The sequence below is a fragment of the Bufo bufo genome, chromosome 4, assembly GCF_905171765.1.
Source record: "Bufo bufo chromosome 4, aBufBuf1.1, whole genome shotgun sequence".
NCBI lineage: Eukaryota > Metazoa > Chordata > Amphibia > Anura > Bufonidae > Bufo > Bufo bufo.
In genome coordinates, this window is record NC_053392.1 from 1,705,409 (window position 1) to 1,731,731 (window position 26,323).

At 48.4% G+C, this 26,323-nt stretch overlaps 4 protein-coding genes across 4 annotated transcripts in view; 1 reads left to right on the top strand and 3 right to left on the bottom strand.

Moving 5' to 3' along the window:
* The window catches only part of LOC120997511 (histone H4-like), a 47,395-nt gene extending 36,406 nt beyond the window's left edge, over positions 1–10,989 (top strand). Inside the window, exon 2 of the mRNA XM_040427593.1 lies at positions 10,678–10,989. Within this exon, the coding sequence (XP_040283527.1) occupies positions 10,678–10,989 (312 nt within the window). The remainder of the gene's footprint in view (positions 1–10,677) is intronic.
* Positions 10,990–11,616: 627 nt separating this feature from the next.
* LOC120998395 (histone H2B 1.1) lies at positions 11,617–12,084 on the bottom strand. The gene has a single exon (XM_040429069.1). It carries the CDS (start codon positions 12,054–12,056, stop codon positions 11,676–11,678), a length of 381 nt encoding a protein of 126 aa, XP_040285003.1. The 5' UTR covers positions 12,057–12,084; the 3' UTR covers positions 11,617–11,675.
* Positions 12,085–15,343: 3,259 nt separating this feature from the next.
* On the bottom strand, positions 15,344–15,736 carry LOC120997514 (histone H2A type 1-like). The gene has a single exon (XM_040427594.1). It carries the CDS (start codon positions 15,734–15,736, stop codon positions 15,344–15,346), a length of 393 nt encoding a protein of 130 aa, XP_040283528.1.
* An 8,987-nt stretch (positions 15,737–24,723) lies between these two features.
* The window catches only part of LOC120997515 (cytochrome P450 4B1-like), a 114,066-nt gene continuing 112,466 nt past the window's right edge, over positions 24,724–26,323 (bottom strand). Inside the window, exons 7-8 of the mRNA XM_040427595.1 lie at positions 25,986–26,068; positions 24,724–24,972 (exon numbers count right to left, since the gene is read on the bottom strand). Of these exons, the coding sequence (XP_040283529.1) occupies positions 24,783–24,972; positions 25,986–26,068 (273 nt within the window). The 3' untranslated portion in view covers positions 24,724–24,782. The remainder of the gene's footprint in view (positions 24,973–25,985; positions 26,069–26,323) is intronic.

Here is a 26,323-nt window from a genome sequence, read left to right on the forward strand (position 1 = left end):
TTCCACCATTCCCTCAACAGCATCACCGATATAATTCAAAAATCTCTGTTGATGACAATAGAGATGTTAATCCAATCAAAAAATTATTATTATATATTTTTTTTTTTATTATATACTAATCATGGGAGTTAATGACTCAAATCCTGCAACTATCTGACTTTTTGCTTTAAATTAATCAGAAACTCTTCTACAGACTCCTATGGCATCCATGTATCCATGTATAAACGTGAGTCATAGGATGTAGGCAGTGACCTCCTTAGTCGTGACCGGACATTGTTTTCTGATTTGATCCCACTCAGGAGGTGAGAATAGAACAAATGGCATCAGTACCCGATCAGGACTTGATCAGGGTACATTGACCTCTTCATTCCACCTGCATCCTGGGTCGGAGTTTCAAATCTCCACACAATCACCAGATATCTGCGTTTTGATAATTTTGGTTGATAAACCAACTGTCAGAGTAAACGTTAGAGTCACTACTTGTCATCTTCAGCTGAATTATGTAAGAACAATATCCTGGAGGGAAAACACCAAAGGGCTTTCCTGTATAAATCCTGTCTCTAAGGTCAGTTTGTCATTATATTTTAAATTTGGCCAAATATTTAATGTCAATTATAGGTAAGGATGTAGGAGCCACAGATGCTACTGAACTTTGAGGTTTCTCTCTTACCAACATTCTAGATTTGCCTAGGGGATCTTGGTCACTTACACATGCTCCTAACACATATATCCCCGAATCCTGTTGTATAGGATTTCTAATGGACAGGAACAGAGGATTACACTCATCATGTTTACAGCTGTTTGGTGGGGTTCCCTTCAGGATAGTCATCCTTTGCGACAAACCTTCGCCTTTACTGACTCTAGAGGTAGTTTCCACTGGTTTATATTCCTAACACTTTAGACTAGTACTCCATTCTGTTAATCTCCAATATCCACAGTTGGTATGGTCATATTTAAACACAATTACCATAGACTGGGTCAGTCCCCGTCACACAGATGTACTTATCAGACCAAAACCAAGTGTCCTATCTGTCATCTGTCTTACAGTCCACTATACTGCAAAAGTCAGCTTAGTTGTTCCTGACTCATCTTGATAATATATCACCGTTGGAATTTGATTTGACTGTGATTTCCCCTTTGTACAATATGGAACAAACAATAAGGCATGAAACAACATTATGGCTCTTATAGTCCTGGCACTTGATTGCAATACGATCAGTTTCTCCTTGCAATTCGACAGCAGTGGCAGCGGTTATCAGGACTTGATGTAGGTCTTCAAACCGTAGCTCTAGGACTTTCCACCCGTCTCTTGTTTCACCACTATCCAATCTCCTGATTGTGAAGAATGAATCGCTTCTATACAGTCCGGATTCTAGGAAACAACTAAAACTTGGAAATACACATTAGACAATAAATTGTGCAACAGACAACATCATTCGGAAAACTACTATGCTGCATCTGGAACTATTGGGGAAATAGACACCTAATCTAGGAGCATTCCCAAAGAGTACTTCATAAGGACTTAGGCCTATCTTCCGGTTAGATGTATATCGATGAAGAAAAACCCCAGGGATAGGTACTCTCACCTCAGTCAGTATCTTTTAGATGTAGCCTTTGCTACAGGCCAAATCTCTGAATATCCTGGAAAGAGATCAATACAGACACAGACATGTTCACACTGTTCCACCTTTGTTCTGAATGTAGTCAATCCGCAGTCTCTGAAATGGGTAAGATGACCTTGGCATATGCCTTCCTGGAACTCCCATAGTTCTCCCATCATTATTACAGCATTCACCTAGTGGCAGCATTGTTGACCCCAGGAGTCATCCACCACAGAACCCAATCACACCTTCTCTCTCTGGATTTGCCCATGTTCTAAATCCATCCTCTTTAGGTAGAGTGCCCTCTGAAGGAAGAGTTTATTACCAACTCTCCAGAGTCCTATTATCACTTCTACCTTTATCCTTTGATGTTTCCTTTCAGCCTCTGTAACCTGTATCTGAAAAAGGCAGCATCAGGGCATCAAACATCTTTCATACACTCAGCATTCATTATTGATGGGCTTAGCCATGGATCCAACAAAATCTCTGCTTCACTAGATTAGACCATAATAATGAGTGATACCGAAGGCATACCTGGATGTTAGCAGTCTTACCCTCAGCCATCTTACCAACCTCAGCGAGTGTCTTCAGCTCTGTCTCCTGCACTACCATTGCTGGACGGAGTGGTTCTTTCTTGACAACATCAGATTAAGTAGGAACAGCATATCCTGTCCGAAATGATCCATCTTCCAGGAACCTGAAATGATCTACCAGAAACTCAAAAATGTGGTTAATAATTGGAGACATTAAATTTGAATTTTTAAATTTTTATTTACTACTCCCAGAAAGCACTTTTTATTTTTATTTACAGAGGTGGGAAAAAGTATTTGTATTTATACTCCCTCCCTCTCCCCCTCCAGATGCAGCAGAGTGATCGGATCTAATTTTGCACACCCTTAAGACGGTGATTAATTGGTGAGAGGAGTAGGAATTGCATTACTAGATGCTCCTACACATGTGATACTACCCTCAGCCATGAGAGATCATGGAACATGTTTGCTATGAGGCAATGTAATTAGATCCTAAGGATTATATAGATAACAGGGATCCAGTATTTGATTCTGGGTTGTTAATTCCCTATGGGTGTTTCATTTGAAGGGCTGAACATTTGTCTTCCTCCCACAGGCGAGGAAGTGGGCAAGTACATACAAAGTCTTCCTCCCCTCCTTGTGGGGAGGACTGATATGCAGCCACCCCCGCCTTAGGTCTTTGTTCGATTTAACTTTAACAATATGACAAAATAGGGACAAAATGAACTTCTCTCAAGCCTAGCCAACACTAGACCTTTCTAGATGATTCTCAAGATCATACACAAAGGCAGCACTTAGGATTTTCTCATGCATAGATAAGGTAATCTCAAAAATCCAAATCCACCCAACTTTTCTGGAGTCTAGTGAAAACTTTCTCCACACTCTCTGTCCTGAGGACAATGTGACTGACCGATGATCTAAACACTTCATCACAGACTCACTGATCTTCACTATGCATTAAATCCCCAGCTCTACATTGGACTCAATTTTCCAAATCTCATAAATAATATGAGAAAACTCTCCATATTTTAACTAATTTTCTATAAAGCAGCATAAGTAAGTCCTCTGAATTGGGAATTCTACTCATCATGGCAAAATTGATGTTACTACTGGGTGTAGTATATGTCATATATCATATAATGATGCAGATATCCCTACACTTTCACTCATACCTGAATAAGGACTTAGAATGGGTGCAATCTAGATTGAGTAGACTGGTCTGGAATATTTCTAGTAGGCATCATAGGGGCAATTACTGCAGGTACATTTTTAACTGATGGGACATACAATTGGGAAGGGTTATTTTCAGCCTAAGGAAAGAGTTTTTGGGGGGTGGGGAAAGGCTAGAGGGAGCAGAAGGCACAGTGGGTGGTGCTGATTAGCACATTCCAGCACCTGGTGTAGAGGAGGGGCTGACAGAAAAAGCAATAGGTAGTCTTTGATGGACCACAAGACCCAGGATTACTTAGTTACAACACATGTGGCGGGGGAAGGGAATGCCGCATGGCCAACTCTCTTTGTTCCCTTACCACACCCAAATCCTCCATTTTACTATAGCAATATTGTCCATTCTTCTCAATTACTTTCAACTTTCCCTCTACACTTTTCCACAACTTTAATTTAATCTATCTCCTACTGCATTTGCAACATCTAGGGGGAACTTTTACACAAAACTGCATATTTACGGATAATACCGGAAATCGCTGCTACTTAGTATGACAGAATGCTTTCAACTTTTATTTCTAACTGAAACTTTTCCTTTCCTTTCTCTCTCATCAACTGAGCCGCCGTTAATATCTTTTCACTCTGTCCTGCAACATTCGAATTTCCCATTATTGTAGTTGCACAAAGCTCTAACAATTGCTACTTATCAAACCCGCAAACTTAAGCGTAGTTGCACAAAGCTCAAACGGAATCCGATTACTATAAGTAATCGCCACCGAACCCACAAACTTAAGCGCAGTTGCACAAAGCTCAAATAATATAATAGTATTGACCCCACAATCTCTCAAAGTGAAGACCCCCTCGTCAATTCACCGGGATACAAAATCTTAATAACTTCCAATTGCCTATGACAATTGGTATTAACCCTTTTCCCAAGGTTCTCGTCAGAACCTTGACTGGGAACTAATTCTACGTCACAGGATATCCGGCTCAGCTGTGTAACAACTTCCGTTTAGTTTCAGCATGTTCTACCACACAAAGAAGGAATATTTCAACAGGTTCTTTCTAACGGACAGATCAGCTATAACTTGAACCCTTATATCGCGATAACACCAATTCAACTCTTGAGAACCCACAAAAGCGGAAGTTACAGAGGAGATTTGTAAGAAATAAAGCTTTCTTACCTTGCCGGCATGTGATCTCGTCTGATGGTTCCGTTTAAGTCGCTCTCGTGGCGTTTGAATCAGGAAGTTACGTAAGCTGTCTGCCCCACGTTGGGCGCCATTTTGTCATCGCAATTCATGCGACTCTCCTTCTTCTTTGTGTGGTGCCAAATCAATTAGAAGAATAAGTATGTGTACACCATACTGCTTTATAATGAGACCAGACACTAGGTGGTTTCATGAAAGCATCTTCTCATCCTCTTTGAGCCATGGTAGAAGAGAACAGGCGAGACCTTTATTCACAGTACATTCACTTAAATAGCAGACATGACATCACAAAAGGGGTGTTCCTTAAGAAGAGACTATTGTCTTCTTAACCTGATAGGAGTGGTTTCAGTAATCCCCTCTTCCCCCTCCCTTATTGACCTTCTCATACATATGGTTTGCAGCCATCTAGTGGACAGAAATGTGTACTACAGAATATTCTCATTATATATTCATAAAATCATAAATCCTTCTCTCACACAGCTCTGGGACTAGCCGGTTTGACGCACATCCCTTGCCTGGCGCATGCGCTGAATTTAGTGGTGCAGAGATTCCTTAAACATTACCCCGACATGTCAGAGCTGCTGCATAAAGTGTGGGCCGTCTGTGCGCGCTTCCGGCGTTCACACCCTGCCGCTGCTCGCCTGTCAGCGCTGCAGCGTAACTTCGGCCTTCCCGCTCACCGCCTCATATGCGACGTGCCCACCAGGTGGAACTCCACCTTGCACATGCTGGACAGACTGTGCGAGCAGCAGCAGGCCATAGTGGAGTTTCAGCTGCAGCACGCACGGGTCAGTCGCTCTGCGGATCAGCACCACTTCACCACCAATGACTGGGCCTCCATGCGAGACCTGTGTTCCTTGTTGCGCTGTTTCGAGTACTCCACCAACATGGCCAGTGCCGATGACGCCGTTCTCAGCGTTACTATCCCACTTCTATGCCTCCTTGAGAAAACACTTAGGGCGATGATGGAAGAGGATGTGGTACAGGAGGAGGAGGAGGAAGAGGGATCATTTCATAGGGTTTCCTGCCAGTCATTCCCAAGTGGCTCTGAGGGTGGGTTCCTGCACCCACAAACCCAAGGTACACAATTGTCCAGCCAGGGCACAGTTCTGGAGGATGAGGAGGTGGAGGATGAGGATGAGGAGATGGAGGAGGAGGAACCATGTTTACAGCAGGGTGGCACCCAGACCAGCTCATGGCCATCACTGGTGCGTGGCTGGGGGGATACAGAGGACACAGACGATACACCTCCCACAGAGGACAGCTTGTCGTTGCCTCTGGGCAGCCTGGCACACATGAGCGATTACATGCTGCAGTGTCTCCGCAACGACCGCCGAGTTGCCCACATTCTAACTTGTGCTGATTCCTGGGTGGCCGCGCTGCTGGATCCCCGTTACACGGACAACGTACCGTCCTTAATTCCCTCACTGGAGCGTGATCGGAAGATGGGCGAGTACAAGCGCACGCTGGTAGACGCGCTGCTGGTGGCATTCATTCTCCCCATTGACTTCAATGGGGTTTGGGTTCGGGGTCAAGTTCGGGTCCCCCGAACATCCAGGTGTCCGCTCAACTCTATTTGTCACTAAACATTTTGGAAGGAAAGGCGAGTTCTCTCAGGGGTATCTGTGCCCCCCGCCGCACCGAGCACCCGCTCTGGCCGGGCAGGAAAGCATGTCCATGGAAAACTCGCCCAGTTGGGGCCACACATGAAGTTTGCATGCCCAGAAGTCCAGGAGATCTTGGATCATGGGTTACAGGGTGCAGTCCAAGTATGTCACCGCCTGCTGGTTCAGGTTCTGCTGGATGTCCTGCTGCTGGAGCTGGGTGGTTTCTTCAGAGGGCGGCTGAAGAAAGCTGCTCATTATAGATGGAAGTTGATGCATGTGATGCTGGTGATGCTTCTATCCCCCCCCATCCCCCCCACACACACAACAGCCCCTCCAGTAAGACCTTAATGAGGACCGCCTGGTAATATGGAGGCTGTACTATAGTGTGAAGGCTGAAATCTGTAGGCTGTAATATAATGTGGAGGCTGTAATATCATGTGGAGACTGGTAATATGGAGGTTGTAATGTAATGTGGAGGCTGTAATATAATATGGAGGCTATAATGTAATGTGAAGGCTATAATATAATATGGAGGCTGTAATATAATGTGGAGGCTGTAATATAATATGGAGGCTGTAATATAATATGGAGGCTGTAATATCATGTGGAGACTGGTAATATGGAGGCTGTAATATAATGCAAAGCCTGGTAATATGGAGGCTGTAAAATAATATGGAGGCTATAATGTAATGTGGAGGCTGTAATATAATATGGAGGCTATAATGTAATGTGGAGGCTTTAATATAATATGGAGGCTGTAATATAATGTGGAGCCTGGTAATACGGAGGCTGTAATATAATGTGGAAGCTGTAATATAATATGGAGGCCGTAATATAACGTGTAGGCTGTAATATAATATGGAGGCTATAATGTAATGTGGAGGCTGTAATGTAATTTGGAGGCTGTAATATAATGTGGAAGCAGTAATATAATATGGAGGCTGTAATATAACGTGTAGGCTGTAATATAATATGGAGGCTATAATGTAATGTGGAGACTATAATATAACATGGAGGCTATAACGTAATGTGGAGGCTATAATATAATTTGGAGGCTGTAATGTAATGTGAAGGCTGTAATATAAAATGGAGGCTATAATGTAATGTGGAGCCTGGTAATAGGGAGGCTGTAATATCTTGTGAAGCCTGGTAATATAGAGGCTGTAATATCTTGTGGAGGCTGTAATATCATGTGGAGCCTGATAATATGGAGGCTGTAATATGTTGTGGAGGCTGTAATAATGTGGATGCTGGTAATGTGAAGGCTTTAATATATTGTAAGGGCCTGGTAATATGGAGTCTGTAATATTATGTGGAGGCTGTAATATAATATAGAGGCTGTAATGTAATATGAAGGCTGTAATATAATATTGAGGCTGTAATTATAATGTGGAGGCTGTAATGTAATGTGAAGGCTGTTATATAATGTGGACACTTGTAATGTAATGTAGAGGTTGTAATATAATGTGGAGGCCGGTAATTTGGAGGCTGTTATATAATATGGAGTCTGTAAGATGAATGCTGTAATATCATGTGGAGGCTGGTAATATGGACGCTGTAATATTATGTGGAGGCTGTAATATAGTATGAAGTCTGTAATATCAAGTGGAGGCTATAATGTAATGTGGAGGCTGTAAATAAGGAGGCTGTAATATAATGTTGAGGTTAATAATATAATATAGAGGCGTTAATATAATGCAGAGGATATAATGTAATTTACAGGCTGGTAATATGGAGGTTGTCAATTAATGTGGAGGCTGTGATGTAATGTGGAGGCTGAAAATATGGAGGCTGTAACATAATGTTTAAGCTGTGATGTAGATGTGATGTAGAGGCCGGTAATACAGAGGCTGTAATATAATGTGGAGGCCAGTAATGTAATATAATATGGAGACTGTAATGTAGAGGCCGGTAATATGGAAGCTGTAATATAATGTGTAGGCCAGTAATGAAATATAGAGGCTGTAATGTAATGTGGAAGCTGGTAGTATGGAGGCTGTAATGTAATGTAGAGGCTAGTTATATGGAGGCTGTGATGTAATGTAGAGGACGGTTATATGGAGTCTGCAATATAATGTGGAGTCTGTAATGCAGAGGCTGGTAATATTATGGCTGTGATGTTATGTGGAGGCTGGTAGTATGGAGGCTGTAATATAATGTAATGTGGAGGCTGGTAGTATGGAGGCTGTCATATAATGTGGAGGCTGTGATGTAATGTTTAGGCCGTGATGTAATGTAGAGGCCGGTAATATGGAGTCTGTAATATAATGTGGAGGCCGGTAATTTAACATGGAGACTGTAATGTAGAGGCTGTTAATACGGACGCTGTAATAAAACATGGAGGCTGGTAATATTTAGGCTGTAAAATAATGTGGAGGCTATAATCTAATGTAGAGGCTGTAATATGTTGTTGAGGTTGATAATATAATATGGAGGCTGTAATATAATTTGAGGGCTGTAATGTAATGCAGAGGCTGGTAATATGAAGGCTCTAATATAATGTAGAGGCTGTAATGTAATGTGGAGGCTGTTAGTATGGAGGCTGTAATATAATGTGGAGGCTTTTAATGTCACATGGAGACTGTAATGTAGAGGATGGTAATACGGAGGCTGTAATATAATGTGGAGGCCAGTAATGTAACATGGAGGCTGTAATGTAATGTGGAGGCTGGTAATTTTTAGGCTGTAATATAATGTGGAGGCTATAATATGTTGTTGAGGTTGATAATATAATATAGAGGCTGTGATGTAATGTGGAGGCCATTAATATGGAGGCTGTAATATAATGTAGAGGCTGTAATATAATGTTGAGGATGATAATATAATATGGAGGCTGTAATATATTGTGGAAGCTGTAATGTAATGTGGAGGCTTTAAATATGGAGGCTGTAATATAATGTTGAGGTTGATAATATAATATGGAGGCTGTAATATATTGTGGAAGCTGTAATGTAATGTGGAGGCTGTAATATTATATGTAGGCTGTAATGTAATGTGGAGGCTGTGATATTATGTGGAGCCTGGTAATGTAATGTGGAGGCTGTAATGTAATGTAGAGGCTGGTAGTATGGAGGCTGTAATGTAATGTAGAGGCTGGTAGTATGGAGGCTGTAATGTAATGTGGAGCCTGGTAATGTAATATGGGGGCTGTAATATAATGTATATGCTGTAAATATGGAGGCTGTAATATAATGTGAAAGCTGTAATGTAATGTGGAGCCTGGTAATGTAATGTGGAGGCTGTAATGTAGAGGCTGGTAGTATGGAGGCTGTAATGTAATGTAGAGGCTGGTAATATGGAGGCTGTAATAGAAACATAGATGTAATGTGGAGGCTGTGATGTAATGCGGAGGCTGTAATATAATGTGGAGGCTGGTAGTATGGAGGCTGTAATATAAGGTGGAGGCTATAATGTAATGCAGAGGCTGTAATGTAATGTAGAGGCTGGTAGTATGGAGGCTGTAATGTAAAGGCTGGTAATATGGAGGCTGTAATATAATGTGGAGGAAGATAATGTAATAGGGAGGCTGTAATAGAAACATAGATGTAATATGGAGGCTGTAATATAAGGTGGAGGCTATAATGTAATGCAGAGGCTGTAATAGAATGTAGAGAATGGTGATACGGAGGCTGTAATATAATGTGGAGGCCGGTAATGTAACATAGAGGCTGTAATGTAATGTGGAGGCTGGTAATTTTTAGGCTGTAATATAATGTGGAGGCTATAATGTAATGTAGAGGCTGTAATATGTTGTTGAGGTTGATAATATAATATGGAGGCTGTGATGTAATGTGGAGGCCATTAATATGGAGGCTGTAATATAATGTAGATGCTGTAAATATGGAGGCTGTAATATAAGGTTGAGGTTGATAATATAATATAGAGGCTGTAATATATTGTGGAAGCTGTAATATAATATGGAGGTTGTAAGGTAATATGGAGGCTATATCATGTGGAGGCTGGAATATAATGTGGAAGCTGTAATGTAATGTGGAGGCTGAGATATTATGTGGAGCCTGGTAATGTAATGTGGAGGCTGTAATGTAATGTAGAGGCTGGTAGTATGGAGGCTGTAATGTAATGTAGAGGCTGGTAATATGGAGGCTGTAATATAATGTGGAGGAAGATAATGTAATATGGAGGCTGTAATAGAAACATAGATGTAATATGGAGGCTGTAATGTAAGGTGGAGGCTGGTAGTATGGAGGCTGTAATAGAATGTAGAGGCTATAATGTAAGGTGGCGGCTGTAATGTAATGCAGAGGCTGTAATAGAATGCGGAGGCTGGTAGTATGGAGGCTGTAATATAATGTGGAGGTTGATAATATAATATGGAGACTTTATTTTAATGTGAAGGATATGATGTAATTTACAGGCTGGTAACATGGAGGCTGGAAAATGAAAAGCACCAGCACTTCTGAGCTCAGCCAATCAGAGGTGGAGGGCGGGGCCTGGAGTTCAGGAACAGCCCCGCCCCCAGTTCTCTTTCAGGTCCGCCCATGCTCCATATAAAGGAGGGCTCTGGGCTGAGCAGTCACTGCTCTCTGCTCCTCACACCTAGAAGATGTCTGGTCGCGGTAAAGGAGGGAAAGGGCTCGGGAAAGGCGGCGCCAAGCGGCACAGGAAGGTGCTCCGTGATAACATCCAGGGCATCACCAAGCCTGCCATCCGCCGCCTAGCTCGCAGGGGAGGCGTCAAGCGCATCTCCGGCCTCATCTATGAGGAGACTCGCGGGGTGCTGAAAGTCTTCCTGGAGAACGTCATCCGGGACGCCGTCACCTACACCGAGCACGCCAAGAGGAAGACCGTCACCGCCATGGACGTGGTCTACGCGCTCAAGCGCCAGGGCCGCACTCTCTACGGCTTCGGGGGTTAATGCTGCCGCCTCCGTCCTCACAGCACAAAGGCTCTTCTCAGAGCCGCCCACATCTTCCCGGGGAGGAGCTACGATTCCACTGAGGGGTTAACACCGCCCGCCCATCAGGAGATCAGCGGCGCCCTGTGCTCAGTACAGCCGGAGGTCTACATTACAGAAACCCCCCAATAATCTGTAAATCCCGAGCCCCGGGTGTTCTCCACCGCAGCTACGAGACGAGCTGTGCTCGGAGACTGAGGGGTTAATCCGTCCCGCCAATGAGCGGCGCTGGTACAGGTCACATGACCGGCTCCTCCTGTAAATCAGCAGCTCAACTATAGGCGGGAAATTCAAATGAGCGACGAGATGCTGAGCTCTCCCAGCCAATAGGAGTAGAGCTCTGGACCCCGCAGCCGTTATGTGCCCGTAGGAGCCTCGTCCTCCTGTCCTGCACTGAGCGGCCGCACAGCCTCTCTCCAGGGAGCGCCACACTGAGGAGGATGATGGGAGTAGTGATCGGGCATGGAGGAGGAGGATGAGGGGAGCTTGTATTGTAACTTCCGATAGCGTTACCGCATCTCATCGAGCTGACAGGGAGGAAAACCGCAGCCACTGTGAGAACAACGGGGAGACCCGGGAGCAGCTCCGCTGGAGACAGGGTGGGGGCTCTGAGAAGAGCCGTTGGGTCCGGAGAGCGGGGGCGGCGCTCACTTGGCGCTGGTGTACTTGGTGACGGCCTTGGTGCCCTCGGAGACGGCGTGCTTGGCCAGCTCTCCGGGCAGCAGCAGGCGCACGGCGGTCTGGATCTCCCGGGAGGTGATGGTGGAGCGCTTGTTGTAGTGAGCCAGGCGGGAGGCTTCCCCTGCGATGCGCTCGAAGATGTCGTTGACGAAGGAGTTCATGATGCCCATGGCCTTGGAGGAGATGCCGGTGTCGGGGTGGACCTGCTTCAGCACCTTGTAGACGTAGATGGCATAGCTCTCCTTCCTGCTCTTCCTCCGCTTCTTGCCGTCCTTCTTCTGAACCTTGGTGACGGCTTTCTTGGAGCCCTTCTTGGGCGCTGGGGCGGACTTGGCTGGCTCGGGCATTCTGACGGAAGACAAAATCTCGTCTGTTCTCCTCCTGCCACCGCGGCGGTATTTATACACGGGCCATGCAAATGAGCTGCTGCTGACTGCGCGCCGATCTACTGGAGGAGAGGGTCACGTGGTGTCTCCACTGCTCCCAATTGGCAGCCTCACATCCATCCGGCTGAGCCGGGGGCGGAGCAAATAGAGGGGCGGGGCTCACATCCATCCATCCGGCTGAGCCGGGGGCGGAGCAAATAGAGGGGCGGGGCTCACATCCATCCATCCAGCTGAGCCGGGGGCGGAGCAAATAGAGGGGCGGGGCTCACATCCATCCATCCAGCTGAGCCGGGGGCGGAGCAAATAGAGGGGCGGGGCTCACATCCATCCATCCAGCTGAGCCGGTGGACGGAGCAACAGGAGGGGCAGAGCTCGAATCCATCCATTCAGCTGAGCCGGGCGTCGAGAGGCGGGGCTAGCAGCTTTCTTCCGTCTATCAGGGCCTCGCTGCTCTGCTGATAACCGCCCCTCACTGCTCGCCGCCCTCTGCTGGTAGTGATGCCGCCGCTGCGCTCTATCCCTGGACACCAGTAGAAGGAGGCCACTGACGGGTTAATACTGAGCAGGCTATAGGGGCGGGGCTATAGAACTAGCGCCTTGGCTTTTGAAATTCCCGCTCAATTACCGTCAAGTAAGAATTCAGCGGCCGTGGAGAAGCTCCGCCCCCGGCTCAGCTGAATGGATGGATGTGCGTCCTGCTGCCCCCCCCCCCTCGGCTCAGTGAATGAATGGATGTGAGCCCCGCCCTCCTGCTGCTCCGCCCCCCGCTCCTGTTGTCTCCTCCCCCTCCCCCCGCTCTTCTCTAGGACGGAGCTGCCGCATTGTGTGAATACATGGAAGCCTCATGTCCGGGGCGGATTATTCCCTCATTATAGACCACTGATCGGGAGGATGAGGGGAGTAGTGATCGTATACTCGGGAGGATGGGGGAGTAGTGATCGGACAGTGAGGATGGGGGAGTAGTGATCAGACACTGAGGATGGGGGGAGTAGTGATCGGCCAGAGAGAAGTTGGGCGATGAGTAGAATGAGTGAAGTAGTTATATGGTACTGAGGATGATGAGGGGAGTAGTGATCAGCCAGTGAGGAGGATGAGGGCAGTAGTGATCTGCTAATGGATGGATGTGAGCCCCGCCCCTCCTGCTCCGCCCCCGGCTCAGCTGAATGGATGATGTGAGTCCCGCCCCTCCTCCTCCTCCGCCCCCCGCTCCCGCTCTTCTCAGAGCCCCCACCTTCGCTAGGACGGAGCTGCCGCATTGTGTGAATACATGGAAGCCTCATGTCCGAGGCGGATTATTCCCTCATTATAGACCACTGATCGGGTGGATGGGGGGAGTAGTGATCGTATACTCGGGAGGATGAGGGGAGTAGTGATCGGCCAGAGAGAAGGATGGGGGGAGTAGTGATCAGACAGCGAGGAGGATGGGGGGAGTAGTGATCAGACACTGAGGATGGGGGGGAGTAGTGATCAGACAGCGAGGAGGATGGGAAGAGTAGTGATCAGACAGCGAGGAGGATGGGGGAGTAGTGATCAGACAGCGAGGAGGATGGGAAGAGTAGTGATCAGACACTGAGGATGGGGGGGAGTAGTGATCAGACACTGAGGATGGGGGGAGGAATGATCGGCCAGAGAGCAGTTGGGCAATGAGGAGAATGAGTGAAGTAGTTATATGGTATTGAGGATGATGAGGGGAGTAGTGGTCAGCCAGTGAGGAGGATGAGGGGAGTAGTGATCTGCTAATGGATGATGTGAACCCCGCCCCCTCCTCCTGCTCCGCCCCCCGCTCTTCTCAGAGCCCCACCTTCTCTAGGACGGAGCTGCCGCATTGTGTGAATACATGGAAGCCTCATGTCCGAGGCGGATTATTCCCTCATTATAGACCACTGATCGGGAGGATGGGGGGAGTAGTGATCGTATACTCGGGAGGATGAGGGGAGAAGTGATCGGCCAGAGAGAAGGATGGGGGGAGTAGTGATCAGACACTGAGGAGGATGGGGGAGTAGTGATCGTATACTCGGGAGGATGGGGGAGTAGTGATCGGCCAGAGAGAAGGATGGGGGGAGTAGTGATCGGCCAGTGAGGAGGATGAGGGGAGTAGTTATCAGACACTGAGGAGGATGAGGGGAGTAGTGATCGTATACTCGGGAGGATGAGGGGAGTAGTGATCGGCCAAAGAGAAGGATGGGGGAGTAGTGATCAGACAGTGAGGAGGATGGGGGAGTAGTGATCGGCCAGTGAGGAGGATGAGGGGAGTAGTGATCAGACAGTGAGGAGGATGGGGGAGTAGTGATCGGCCAGTGAGGAGGATGAGGGGAGTAGTGATCAGACACTGAGGAGGATGAGGGGAGTAGTGATCGTATACTCGGGAGGATGAGGGGAGTAGTGATCGGCCAGAGAGAAGGATGGGGGGAGTAGTGATCGGCCAGTGAGGAGGATGAGGGGAGTAGTGATCAGACACTGAGGAGGATGAGGGGAGTAGTGATCGTATACTCGGGAGGATGAGGGGAGTAGTGATCGGCCAGAGAGAAGGATGGGGGGAGTAGTGATCGTATACTCGGGAGGATGAGGGGAGTAGTGATCAGACAGAGAGAAGGATGGGGGGAGTAGTGATCGTATACTCGGGAGGATGAGGGGAGTAGTGATCAGACAGTGAGGGGGAGGAATGATCGGCCAGAGAGCAGTTGGGCAATGAGGAGAATGAGGGAAGTAGTTATATGGTACTGAGGATGATGAGGGGAGTAGTGGTCAGCCAGTGAGGAGGATGAGGGCAGTAGTTATATGGTACTGAGGATGATGAGGGGAGTAGTGGTCAGCCAGTGAGGAGGATGAGGGGAGTAGTGGTCAGCCAGTGAGGAGGATGAGGGCAGTAGTGATCTGCTAATGGATGGATGTGAGCCCCGCCGTGCGCTCTATCCCCGGACACCAGCGCAGAGAAGGGGGCGGAGCTATAGAACAAGTGCTTTACAGTGATTGGCTGATCTCTGGCTTTTGAAATTCCCGCCCAATTCCAGTCCGGTCAGAATCCAGCGGCCGTGGAGGAGCAGTCCATTACACACAGGGGACGAACCCTCTACAGCAGCAATGTCTGCCCGTACTGGCAGCAGGTCAGGAGCGGTAAGTGGCCCTGTGTGACGCCTCCTCCACAGCGGAGATCAGCGGCATCGCCAGCTCAGTCGTGCAGACCATGTGGGCGGCTCTTAGAAGAGCCTTTGGTTCCGGGGGGCACAGCAGCAGCAGCAGAGCCGGGCTCACTTGCTCTTGGCCGACTTGGTGCTCTCGGTCTTCTTGGGCAGCAGCACGGCCTGGATGTTGGGCAGGACGCCTCCCTGGGCGATGGTGACGCCGCCCAGCAGCTTGTTGAGCTCCTCGTCGTTGCGCACGGCCAGCTGCAGGTGGCGGGGGATGATGCGGGTCTTCTTGTTGTCGCGGGCGGCATTGCCGGCCAGCTCCAGGATCTCGGCGGTGAGATACTCGAGCACAGCGGCCAAGTAGACGGGAGCGCCGGCGCCCACCCTCTGGGCGTAGTTGCCCTTGCGGAGGAGCCTGTGCACTCGGCCGACCGGGAACTGGAGCCCTGCCCGGGAGGAGCGGGTCTTGGCCTTAGCCCGGACTTTGCCTCCTTGTTTGCCGCGTCCAGACATCGTCCTCTACAGCAGAGCACAAAACAGTGAGGAAGACTCTGATGTGTGTGATCCGGGGGAGCCGCCTCCTGCCGCCTTTATAGGCTGCTGCTCCGCCCCCAGCGCCGCTCATTGGGTGGATTAGAAGCCTCCAACGGAGACAAGACTCTGGAGAAGCCAATGAGCGGCGCTGGGCGTGGCTTATGACGCAGGTACAGGTCACATGACCGGCTCCTCCTGTAGATCAGCAGCTCATTTGCAGTTGGGGACTATAGGCGGGAAATTCAAATGAGCGACGAGATCCTGAGCTCTCCCAGCCAATAGGAGCAGAGCTCTGGACCCCGCAGCCGTTATGTGCCCGTAGGAGCGGAGCCTCGTCCTCCCGCCCTGCACTGAGCAGCCGCACAGCTCGCTGATCCGCAGCCATTCATAGCGGGAGCAGAGCTCAGCTGAAGTGTATAAGGGGAGCAGTGATCTGCCAGAGAGGAGGATGAGGGGAGTAGTGATCGGGCACTAAGTATGAGGGGAGTAGTTATATGGTACTGAGGAGGATGAGGGAAGTAGTTATATGGTATTGAGGAGGATGAGGGGAGTAGTGATCTGCCAGAGAGGAGGATGAGGGGAGTAGTGATCGGGCACTAAGTATGAGGGGAGTAGTTATATGCTATTGAGGATGATGAGGGGAGTAGTGATTGGGCAATAAGGAGAATGAGTGAAGTAGTTATATGGTACTGAGGATGATTAGGGGAGTAGTGATCTGCCAGAGAGGAGGATGAGGGGAGTAGTGATCGGGCACTAAGTATGAGGGAAGTAGTTATATGCTATTGAGGATGATGGGGGGAGTAGTGATTGGGCAATAAGGAGAATGAGGGAAGTAGTGATATGGTACTGAGGATGATGAGGGGAGTAGTGGTCAGCCAGTGAGGAGGATGAGGGGAGTGGTGATTGGGCACTAAGGATGAGGGGAGTAGTGATATGGTACTGAGGAGGATGAGGGGAGTAGTGATCTGCCAGAGAGGAGGATGAGGGGAGTAGTGATCGGGCACTAAGTATGAGGGGAGTAGTTATATGGTATTGAGGATGATGAGGGGAGTAGTGATCGGGCACTAAGTATGAGGGGAGTAGTTATATGCTATTGAGGATGATGAGGGGAGTAGTGATCTGCCAGAGAGGAGGATGAGGGGAGTAGTGATCGGGCACTAAGTATGAGGGGAGTAGTTATATGCTATTGAGGATGATGAGGGGAGTAGTGATCTGCCAGAGAGGAGGATGAGGGGAGTAGTGATCGGGCACTAAGTATGAGGGGAGTAGTTATATGCTATTGAGGATGATGAGGGGAGTAGTGATCTGCCAGAGAGGAGGATGAGGGGAGTAGTGATCGGGCACTAAGTATGAGGGGAGTAGTTATATGGTACTGAGGATGATTAGGGGAGTAGTGATCTGCCAGAGAGGAGGATGAGGGGAGTAGTGATCGGGCACTAAGTATGAGGGAAGTAGTTATATGCTATTGAGGATGATGGGGGGAGTAGTGATTGGGCAATAAGGAGAATGAGGGAAGTAGTGATATGGTACTGAGGATGATGAGGGGAGTAGTGGTCAGCCAGTGAGGAGGATGAGGGGAGTGGTGATTGGGCACTAAGGATGAGGGGAGTAGTGATATGGTACTGAGGAGGATGAGGGGAGTAGTGATCTGCCAGAGAGGAGGATGAGGGGAGTAGTGATCGGGCACTAAGTATGAGGGGAGTAGTTATATGGTATTGAGGATGATGAGGGGAGTAGTGATCGGGCACTAAGTATGAGGGGAGTAGTTATATGCTATTGAGGATGATGAGGGGAGTAGTGATCTGCCAGAGAGGAGGATGAGGGGAGTAGTGATCGGGCACTAAGTATGAGGGGAGTAGTTATATGCTATTGAGGATGATGAGGGGAGTAGTGATCTGCCAGAGAGGAGGATGAGGGGAGTAGTGATCGGGCACTAAGTATGAGGGGAGTAGTTATATGCTATTGAGGATGATGAGGGGAGTAGTGATCTGCCAGAGAGGAGGATGAGGGGAGTAGTGATCGGGCACTAAGTATGAGGGAAGTAGTTATATGGTATTGAGGATGATTAGGGGAGTAGTTATATGGTATTGAGGATGATGAGGGGAGTAGTGATCGGGCACTAAGTATGAGGGGAGTAGTTATATGGTACTGAGGAGGATGAGGGGAGTAGTGATCTGCCAGAGAGGAGGATGAGGGGAGTAGTGATCGGGCACTAAGTATGAGGGGAGTAGTTATATGGTATTGAGGATGATGAGGGGAGTAGTGATCGGGCACTAAGTATGAGGGGAGTAGTTATATGCTATTGAGGATGATGAGGGGAGTAGTGATCTGCCAGAGAGGAGGATGAGGGGAGTAGTGATCGGGCACTAAGTATGAGGGGAGTAGTTATATGCTATTGAGGATGATGAGGGGAGTAGTGATCTGCCAGAGAGGAGGATGAGGGGAGTAGTGATCGGGCACTAAGTATGAGGGGAGTAGTTATATGCTATTGAGGATGATGAGGGGAGTAGTGATCGGGCACTAAGTATGAGGGGAGTAGTTATATGGTATTGAGGATGATGAGGGGAGTAGTGATCGGGCACTAAGTATGAGGGGAGTAGTTATATGCTATTGAGGATGATGAGGGGAGTAGTGATCTGCCAGAGAGGAGGATGAGGGGAGTAGTGATCGGGCACTAAGTATGAGGGGAGTAGTTATATGCTATTGAGGATGATGAGGGGAGTAGTGATCGGGCACTAAGTATGAGGGAAGTAGTTATATGCTATTGAGGATGATGAGGGGAGTAGTGATATGGTATTGAGGATGATTAGGGGAGTGGTGGTCAGACAGTGAGGATGATGAGGGGAGTAGTGATCGGGCACTAAAGATGAGGGGAGTAGTGATATGCTATTGAGGATGATGAGGGGAGTAGTGATCGGGCACTAAGTATGAGGGGAGTAGTGATATGCTATTGAGGATGATGAGGGGAGTAGTGATCGGGCACTAAGGATGAGGGGAGTAGTTATATGCTATTGAGGATGATGAGGGGAGTAGTGGTCAGCCAGCGAGGAGAAGTATTACATCACTGAGAGAGTAGTGGATGCATGGAATAGCCTTCCTGCAGAAGTGGTAGCTGCAGATACAGTGGAGGAGGTTAAGCATGCATGGGATAGGCATAAGGCCATCCTTCATATAAGATAGGGCCGGGGGCTATCCATAGTACTCAGTATATTGGGCAGACTAGATGGGCCAAATGGTTCTTATGTGCCGACACATTCTAGGTTTCTATGAGGGAAGTAGTGATCTGCTATTAGGCTGGGTTCACACTTGAGCGTTTTACAGCGCTGTAAAACGCCCTACGCTCAAACAAGTACTTGAGCTTCTTTGGGGCGTTTTGACGCGCGTTTGTGGCCATAGGACATTGCAGTCAATCACACAAACGCGCGTTTACTATTGCAAAAAACACTCGTCAAAAACGCACGTTAAACGCGCATATCAAAGACGCTCAGGTCTGAACCCAGCCTTAATGAGGGGAGTGGTGGTCGGGCACTGGGGAGAATAAGGGGAGTAGTGGTAATATAATGTGTAGGCTGTGATATAATATGGCGGCTGTAATATAATGTGGAGGCTGGTAATATGGAGGCTGTAATGTAGAGGCTGGTAATGTGGAGGCTATAATGTAATGCGGAGGCTGTAAGGTGGAGGCTATAATGTAATGCAGAGGCTGTAATAGAATGTGGAGGCTGGTAGTATGGAGGCTGTAATATAATGTGGAGGTTGATAATATAATATAGAGGCTTTAATACAATGCAGAGGATATAATGTAATTTACAGGCTGGTAATATGGAGGCTGTCAATGTTGAGGCTGTGATGTAATGTGGAGGCTGTAACATAATGTTTAAGCTGTGATGTAATGTAGAGGCCGGTAATACGGAGGCTGTAATATAATGTGCAGGCCGGTAATGTAATATAGAGGCTGTAATGTGGAGGCTGTAATATAATTTTGAGCCTGTAATGCAGAGGCTGGTAATATGAAGGCTGTAATATCATGTGGAGGCTGTTAGTATGGAGGCTGTGATGTAATCTTGATGCTGAAAATATGAAGGCTGTAACATAATGTTTAGGCTGTGATGTAATGTAGAGGACTGTAATATAATGTGGAGGCTGAAATGTAGAAGCTGGTAATACGGAGGCTGTAATGTAGAGACTGTAATATAATGTGGAGGCTGAAATTATGGAGGTTGTAACATAATGTTTATGCTGTGATGTAATGTAGATGACGGTAATATGGAGTCTGTAATATAATGTGGAGGCTGGTAATATAAAGGCTGCAATATAATATGGAGGCTATAATGTAATGTAGAGGCTGAAAATATGAAGGCTGTAATATAATATTGAGATTGATGATACAAAATGGAGGCTGGTAGTAGGGAGGTTGTAATGTAGAGGCTGGTAATACGGAGGCTGTCAATATGGAGGCTGTAACAATGTTTAAGCTGTGATGTAATGTAGAGGCCGCTAATATGGAGGCTGTAATATAATGTGGAGGCTGTAATGTAGAGGCTAGTTATATGGAGGCTGTGATGTAATCTGGAGACTGAATATATGGAAGCTGTAACATAATGTTTAAGCTGTGATGTAATGTAGAGGACGGTAATACGGAGGCTGTAATATAACATGGAGGCTGTAATATAACATGGAGGCTGGTAATATTTAGGCTGTAAAATAATGTGGAGGCTGTAATATGTTGTTGAGGTTGATAATATAATATGGAGGCTGTGATGTAATGTGGAGACTTTGGATGATTACGGCTCGCAGCGCGCCCCCCTCTAGTCCGCTGATTACTCCGTACTCCCTGAGTAAAGGGGACCTGAGACTTTGGATGATTATGGTCACAGCGCCCCCTGTAGTCCGCTAATTACTCCGTACCCCCTGAGTAAAGGGGATCTGAGACTTTGGATGATTACGGCTCGCAGCGCCCCCTGTAGTCCACTAATTACTCCGTACCCCCTGAGTAAAGGGGACCTGAGACTTTGGATGATTATGGTCACAGCGCCCCCTGTAGTCCGCTAATTACTCCGTACCCCCTGAGTAAAGGGGACCTGAGACTTTGGATGATTACGGCTCACAGCGCCCCCTGTAGTCCGCTAATTACTCCGTACCCCCTGAGTAAAGGGGACCTGAGACTTTGGATGATTACGGCTCACAGCGCCCCCTGTAGTCCACTAATTACTCCGTACCCCCTGAGTAAAGGGGACCTGAGACTTTGGATGATTACGGCTCACAGCGCCCCCTGTAGTCCGCTAATTACTCCGTACTCCCTGAGTAAAGGGGACCTGAGACTTTGGATGATTATGGTCACAGCGCCCCCTGTAGTCCGCTAATTACTCCGTACCCCCTGAGTAAAGGGGATCTGAGACTTTGGATGATTACGGCTCGCAGCGCCCCCTGTAGTCCACTAATTACTCCGTACCCCCTGAGTAAAGGGGACCTGAGACTTTGGATGATTATGGTCACAGCGCCCCCTGTAGTCCGCTAATTACTCCGTACCCCCTGAGTAAAGGGGACCTGAGACTTTGGATGATTACGGCTCACAGCGCCCCCTGTAGTCCGCTAATTACTCCGTACCCCCTGAGTAAAGGGGACCTGAGACTTTGGATGATTACGGCTCACAGCGCCCCCTGTAGTCCACTAATTACTCCGTACCCCCTGAGTAAAGGGGACCTGAGACTTTGGATGATTATGGCTCACAGCGCCCCCTCTAGTCCGCTGATTACTCCGTACCCCCTGAGTAATGGGGACCTGAGACTTTGGATGATTATCACTCACAGCGCCCCCTGTAGTCCGCTAATTACTCCGTACCCCCTGAGTAAAGGGGATCTGAGACTTTGGATGATTACGGCTCACAGCGCCCCCTGTAGTCCGCTAATTACTCCGTACCCCCTGAGTAAAGGGGACCTGAGACTTTGGATGATTATGGCTCACAGCGCCCCCTCTAGTCCGCTGATTACTCCGTACCCCCTGAGTAATGGGGACCTGAGACTTTGGATGATTATCACTCACAGCGCCCCCTGTAGTCCGCTAATTACTCCGTACCCCCTGAGTAAAGGGGATCTGAGACTTTGGATGATTACGGCTCACAGCGCCCCCTGTAGTCCGCTAATTACTCCGTACCCCCTGAGTAAAGGGGACCTGAGACTTTGGATGATTACGGCTCGCAGCGCCCCCTGTAGTCCACTAATTACTCCGTACCCCCTGAGTAAAGGGGACCTGAGACTTTGGATGATTATGGTCACAGCGCCCCCTGTAGTCCGCTAATTACTCCGTACCCCCTGAGTAATGGGGACCTGAGACTTTGGATGATTACGGCTCACAGCGCCCCCTGTAGTCCGCTAATTACTCCGTACCCCCTGAGTAAAGGGGACCTGAGACTTTGGATGATTATGGTAACAGCGCCCCCTGTAGTCCACTAATTACTCCGTACCCCCTGAGTAAAGGGGACCTGAGACTTTGGATGATTACGGCTCACAGCGACCCTGTAGTCCGCTAATTACTCCGTACCCCCTGAGTAATGGGGACCTGAGACTTTGGATGATTATGGTCACAGCGCCCCCTGTAGTCCGCTAATTACTCCATACCCCCTGAGTAAAGGGGACCTGAGACTTTGGATGATTATGGTCACAGCGCCCCCTGTAGTCCACTAATTACTCCGTACCCCCTGAGTAAAGGGGACCTGAGACTTTGGATGATTACGGCTCACAGCGCCCCCTGTAGTCCGCTAATTACTCCGTACCCCCTGAGTAAAGGGGACCTGAGACTTTGGATGATTACGGCTCACAGCGCCCCCTGTAGTCCGCTAATTACTCCGTACCCCCTGGGTAATGGGGACCTGAGACTTTGGATGATTATGGTAACAGCGCCCCCTGTAGTCCACTAATTACTCCGTACCCCCTGAGTAATGGGGACCTGAGACTTTGGATGATTATGGTCACAGCGCCCCCTGTAGTCCGCTAATTACTCCATACCTCCTGGGTAAAGGGGACCTGTGACTTTGGATGATTACGGCTCACAGCGCCCCCTGTAGTTCGCTAATTACTCCGTACCCCCTGGGTAAAGGGGACCTGTGACTTTGGATGATTACGGCTCACAGCGACCCTGTAGTCCGCTAATTACTCCATACCCCCTGAGTAATGGGGACCTGAGACTTTGGATGATTATGGTAACAGCGCCCCCTGTAGTCCGCTAATTACTCCGTACCCCCTGAGTAAAGGGGACCTGAGACTTTGGATGATTACGGCTCACAGCGCCCCCTGTAGTTCGCTAATTACTCCGTACCCCCTGAGTAATGGGGACCTGAGACTTTGGATGATTACGGCTCACAGCGCCCTTTCTAGTCCGCTAATTACTCCATACCCCCTGAGTAAAGGGGACCTGAGACTTTGGATGATTACGGCTCGCAGCGTCCCCTGTAGTCCGCTAATTACTCCGTACCCCCTGAGTAAAGGGGACCTGAGACTTTGGATGATTACGGCTCGCAGCGTCCCCTGTAGTCCGCTAATTACTCCATACCCCCTGAGTAATGGGGACCTGAGACTTTGGATGATTACGGCTCGCAGCGTCCCCTGTAGTCCGCTAATTACTCCGTACCCCCTGAGTAAAGGGGACCTGAGACTTTGGATGATTACGGCTCACAGCGTCCCCTGTAGTCCGCTAATTACTCCGTACCCCCTGAGTAAAGGGGACCTGAGACTTTGGATGATTACGGCTCACAGCGTCCCCTGTAGTCCGCTAATTACTCCGTACCCCCTGAGTAAAGGGGACCTGAGACTTTGGATGATTACGGCTCGCAGCGTCCCCTGTAGTCCGCTAATTACTCCGTACCCCCTGAGTAAAGGGGACCTGAGACTTTGGATGATTACGGCTCGCAGCGTCCCCTGTAGTCCGCTAATTACTCCATACCCCCTGAGTAATGGGGACCTGAGACTTTGGATGATTACGGCTCGCAGCGTCCCCTGTAGTCCGCTAATTACTCCGTACCCCCTGAGTAAAGGGGACCTGAGACTTTGGATGATTACGGCTCACAGCGTCCCCTGTAGTCCGCTAATTACTCCGTACCCCCTGAGTAAAGGGGACCTGAGACTTTGGATGATTACGGCTCGCAGCGTCCCCTGTAGTCCGCTAATTACTCCGTACCCCCTGAGTAATGGGGACCTGAGACTTTGGATGATTACGGCTCGCAGCGTCCCCTGTAGTCCGCTAATTACTGAGGTCCCCTTTGCTCAGGGGGTTCGGAGACTGTGACTTTGGATGATTATGGTCACAGCGCCCCCTGTAGTCCGCTAATTACTCCATACCCCCTGAGTAAAGGGGACCTGAGACTTTGGATGATTACGGCTCGCAGCGCCCCCTGTAGTCCGCTAATTACTGAGGTCCCCTTTGCTCAGGGGGTTCGGAGACCGTGACTTTGGATGATTACGGCTCACAGCTTATGAAACCCCAGATTATAAGACATAAAGGCTCGGAATATCTCGCTGCCGGTAACGAGTCTCAGATGTTGGTTTCACCTTTTAATGGACTTTGCAGGATTTTCTAATTCTTCCAGTTTCGCCTGTATTTATATCCAATCGTTTCTTACAGTCTGAAGGACAGATTTTCCAAACACAAACCCACAATACGAAGGTCAGTATTAGGATATGATTGACAGGACGTCTGTCAGCAGATCTGCCCCTATGACACCGGCTGACCTGTTGTACCTGCTCCTGACAGCTGAAGGCTTCTGTGTTAGTCCCGGGTTCATATGTTCCTGCATTGTTGAGAAAAATTATGTTTTAATAGATGCAAATGAGCCTCTAGGAGCAACGGGGGCGTTACCATTGCACCTAGCGGCTCTGCTCTCTCTGCCACATCCTCTGGGATTGGAAGAGATCAGGACTGAGGAGAAGGGCGAGTGCGAGGCGTTAATAATGACGCATTGACTGTAGATGACTTAATATTCAGGTTTTATTCCTCAATGATAACCTCCATTACTATGAATTGTGAAGCGTCTTCACCGGCGGCTCTTGGATGGGTCAGTGGCCTTCCTCAGGTATACGTGGATGCCGCTCTTGGAACGCAGGACCAGCTGTGGGAGTTTAAGCGCAGGTTTCGAGTCATCTGGTAAAAGTTGGAAGCGATGGAGTGTGAGGGCCACCGCCACCTTCATCTCATTCATGGCAAAAGTCTGACCAATGCAGTTTCTTAAACAGAAACAAAAAGATACTTATCAAATGTCTGCTTTTATGTAATAAATCCAATTTTATGTTTAAACCAGAAAATACTTTGAGACTCTGTTCACGTTGACAATGTCCTCTCCTCCTTCTGGATTCAGGTGTGATTGAGAGTCAGAAGCACCAGAGCAAGCTCCGTCTCAGGGGCCACCAGATATAAGCTCTGCTACAGGTCCACATCCAACCTTGAGACACGACTTCCAGCATCTCATCGGCAGACAGCTGGTTCGGGGTAATCGCCCCTCATCAGTACTGGCCACTTGGACTATAATACTCCTCACGCTGATTAAGGCCACCTGCCTAGGACAAGGATGCTCAACCTGTAAAACTACAACTCCCACCATGCCCTTCTGTAGGCTCTCCAGGAATGATGGGAGTTGTAGTTTTGCAACAGGTGGAGGGCCGCAGGTTGAGCATGCCTGCCCTAGGCGATAGAGTAGCCCTCAAATGCCGACATAGGCCTCTCAGCCAGTTCAACCAGTCCTCTCTGCTCTTCACCAATGAGGCACAATCACCCGCAGATGAGACACTGGCTTAATTAATATCAGAGTCATGTCTCAAGGACATTAACTTTATAGCTGCCTTACATCTGGTGGCATCAGAGGCGGAGGTTGCGAAGGGCTCATTCACATTCCTACTACAATTAACATTGAATGATTGAGCAACACGTGATTTATTGTCCAAAACATCCCTGATAAGTCACCAAAGATAAAATAACAGGCGCGATGCTTAAATCTAGCCCGAGACCTCAACCATGGCAGGAACATATCCGTGGAAGGGTCACCAATGGCTTCCCCATTCATTAAAATGCGTCATTTATACGTTTAAATGTCTACTTCTGATTTCATGGGGAGGATTAAAAAACGACGTGGAGATGCCGCCATCTCCGTATCCCATTACTTTATAGGACCCCAGTGTTCGCCCCTGATTCCTGGATATGTGGCTGAACATAGACAGAAAAAACATTACTCGACATGCAATACCTTGGTCCTGCAGCAAAGGGGACAAAGGCGTGGGAATGACGGCCCGCAGAATTCTCTGGAGTAAAGCGAAGAGGGTCAAACACCTGTCAGAGACAATCAGAGAAGACCTCGTTAGAAGAAGAAGTCTCAACACCATCAGAAGGTTCATTGCTTCAGCTATAAGTGGATGGGGTGAGCCGATCTCTGGCTGATCCGGAGGAGATCCACCTCATGCCGATCTCTGGCTGATCCGGGGGAGATCCACCTCATGCAGATCTCTGGCTGATCCGGGGGAGATCCACCTCATGCCGATCTCTGGCTGATCCGGAGGAGATCCACCTCATGCCGATCTCTGGCTG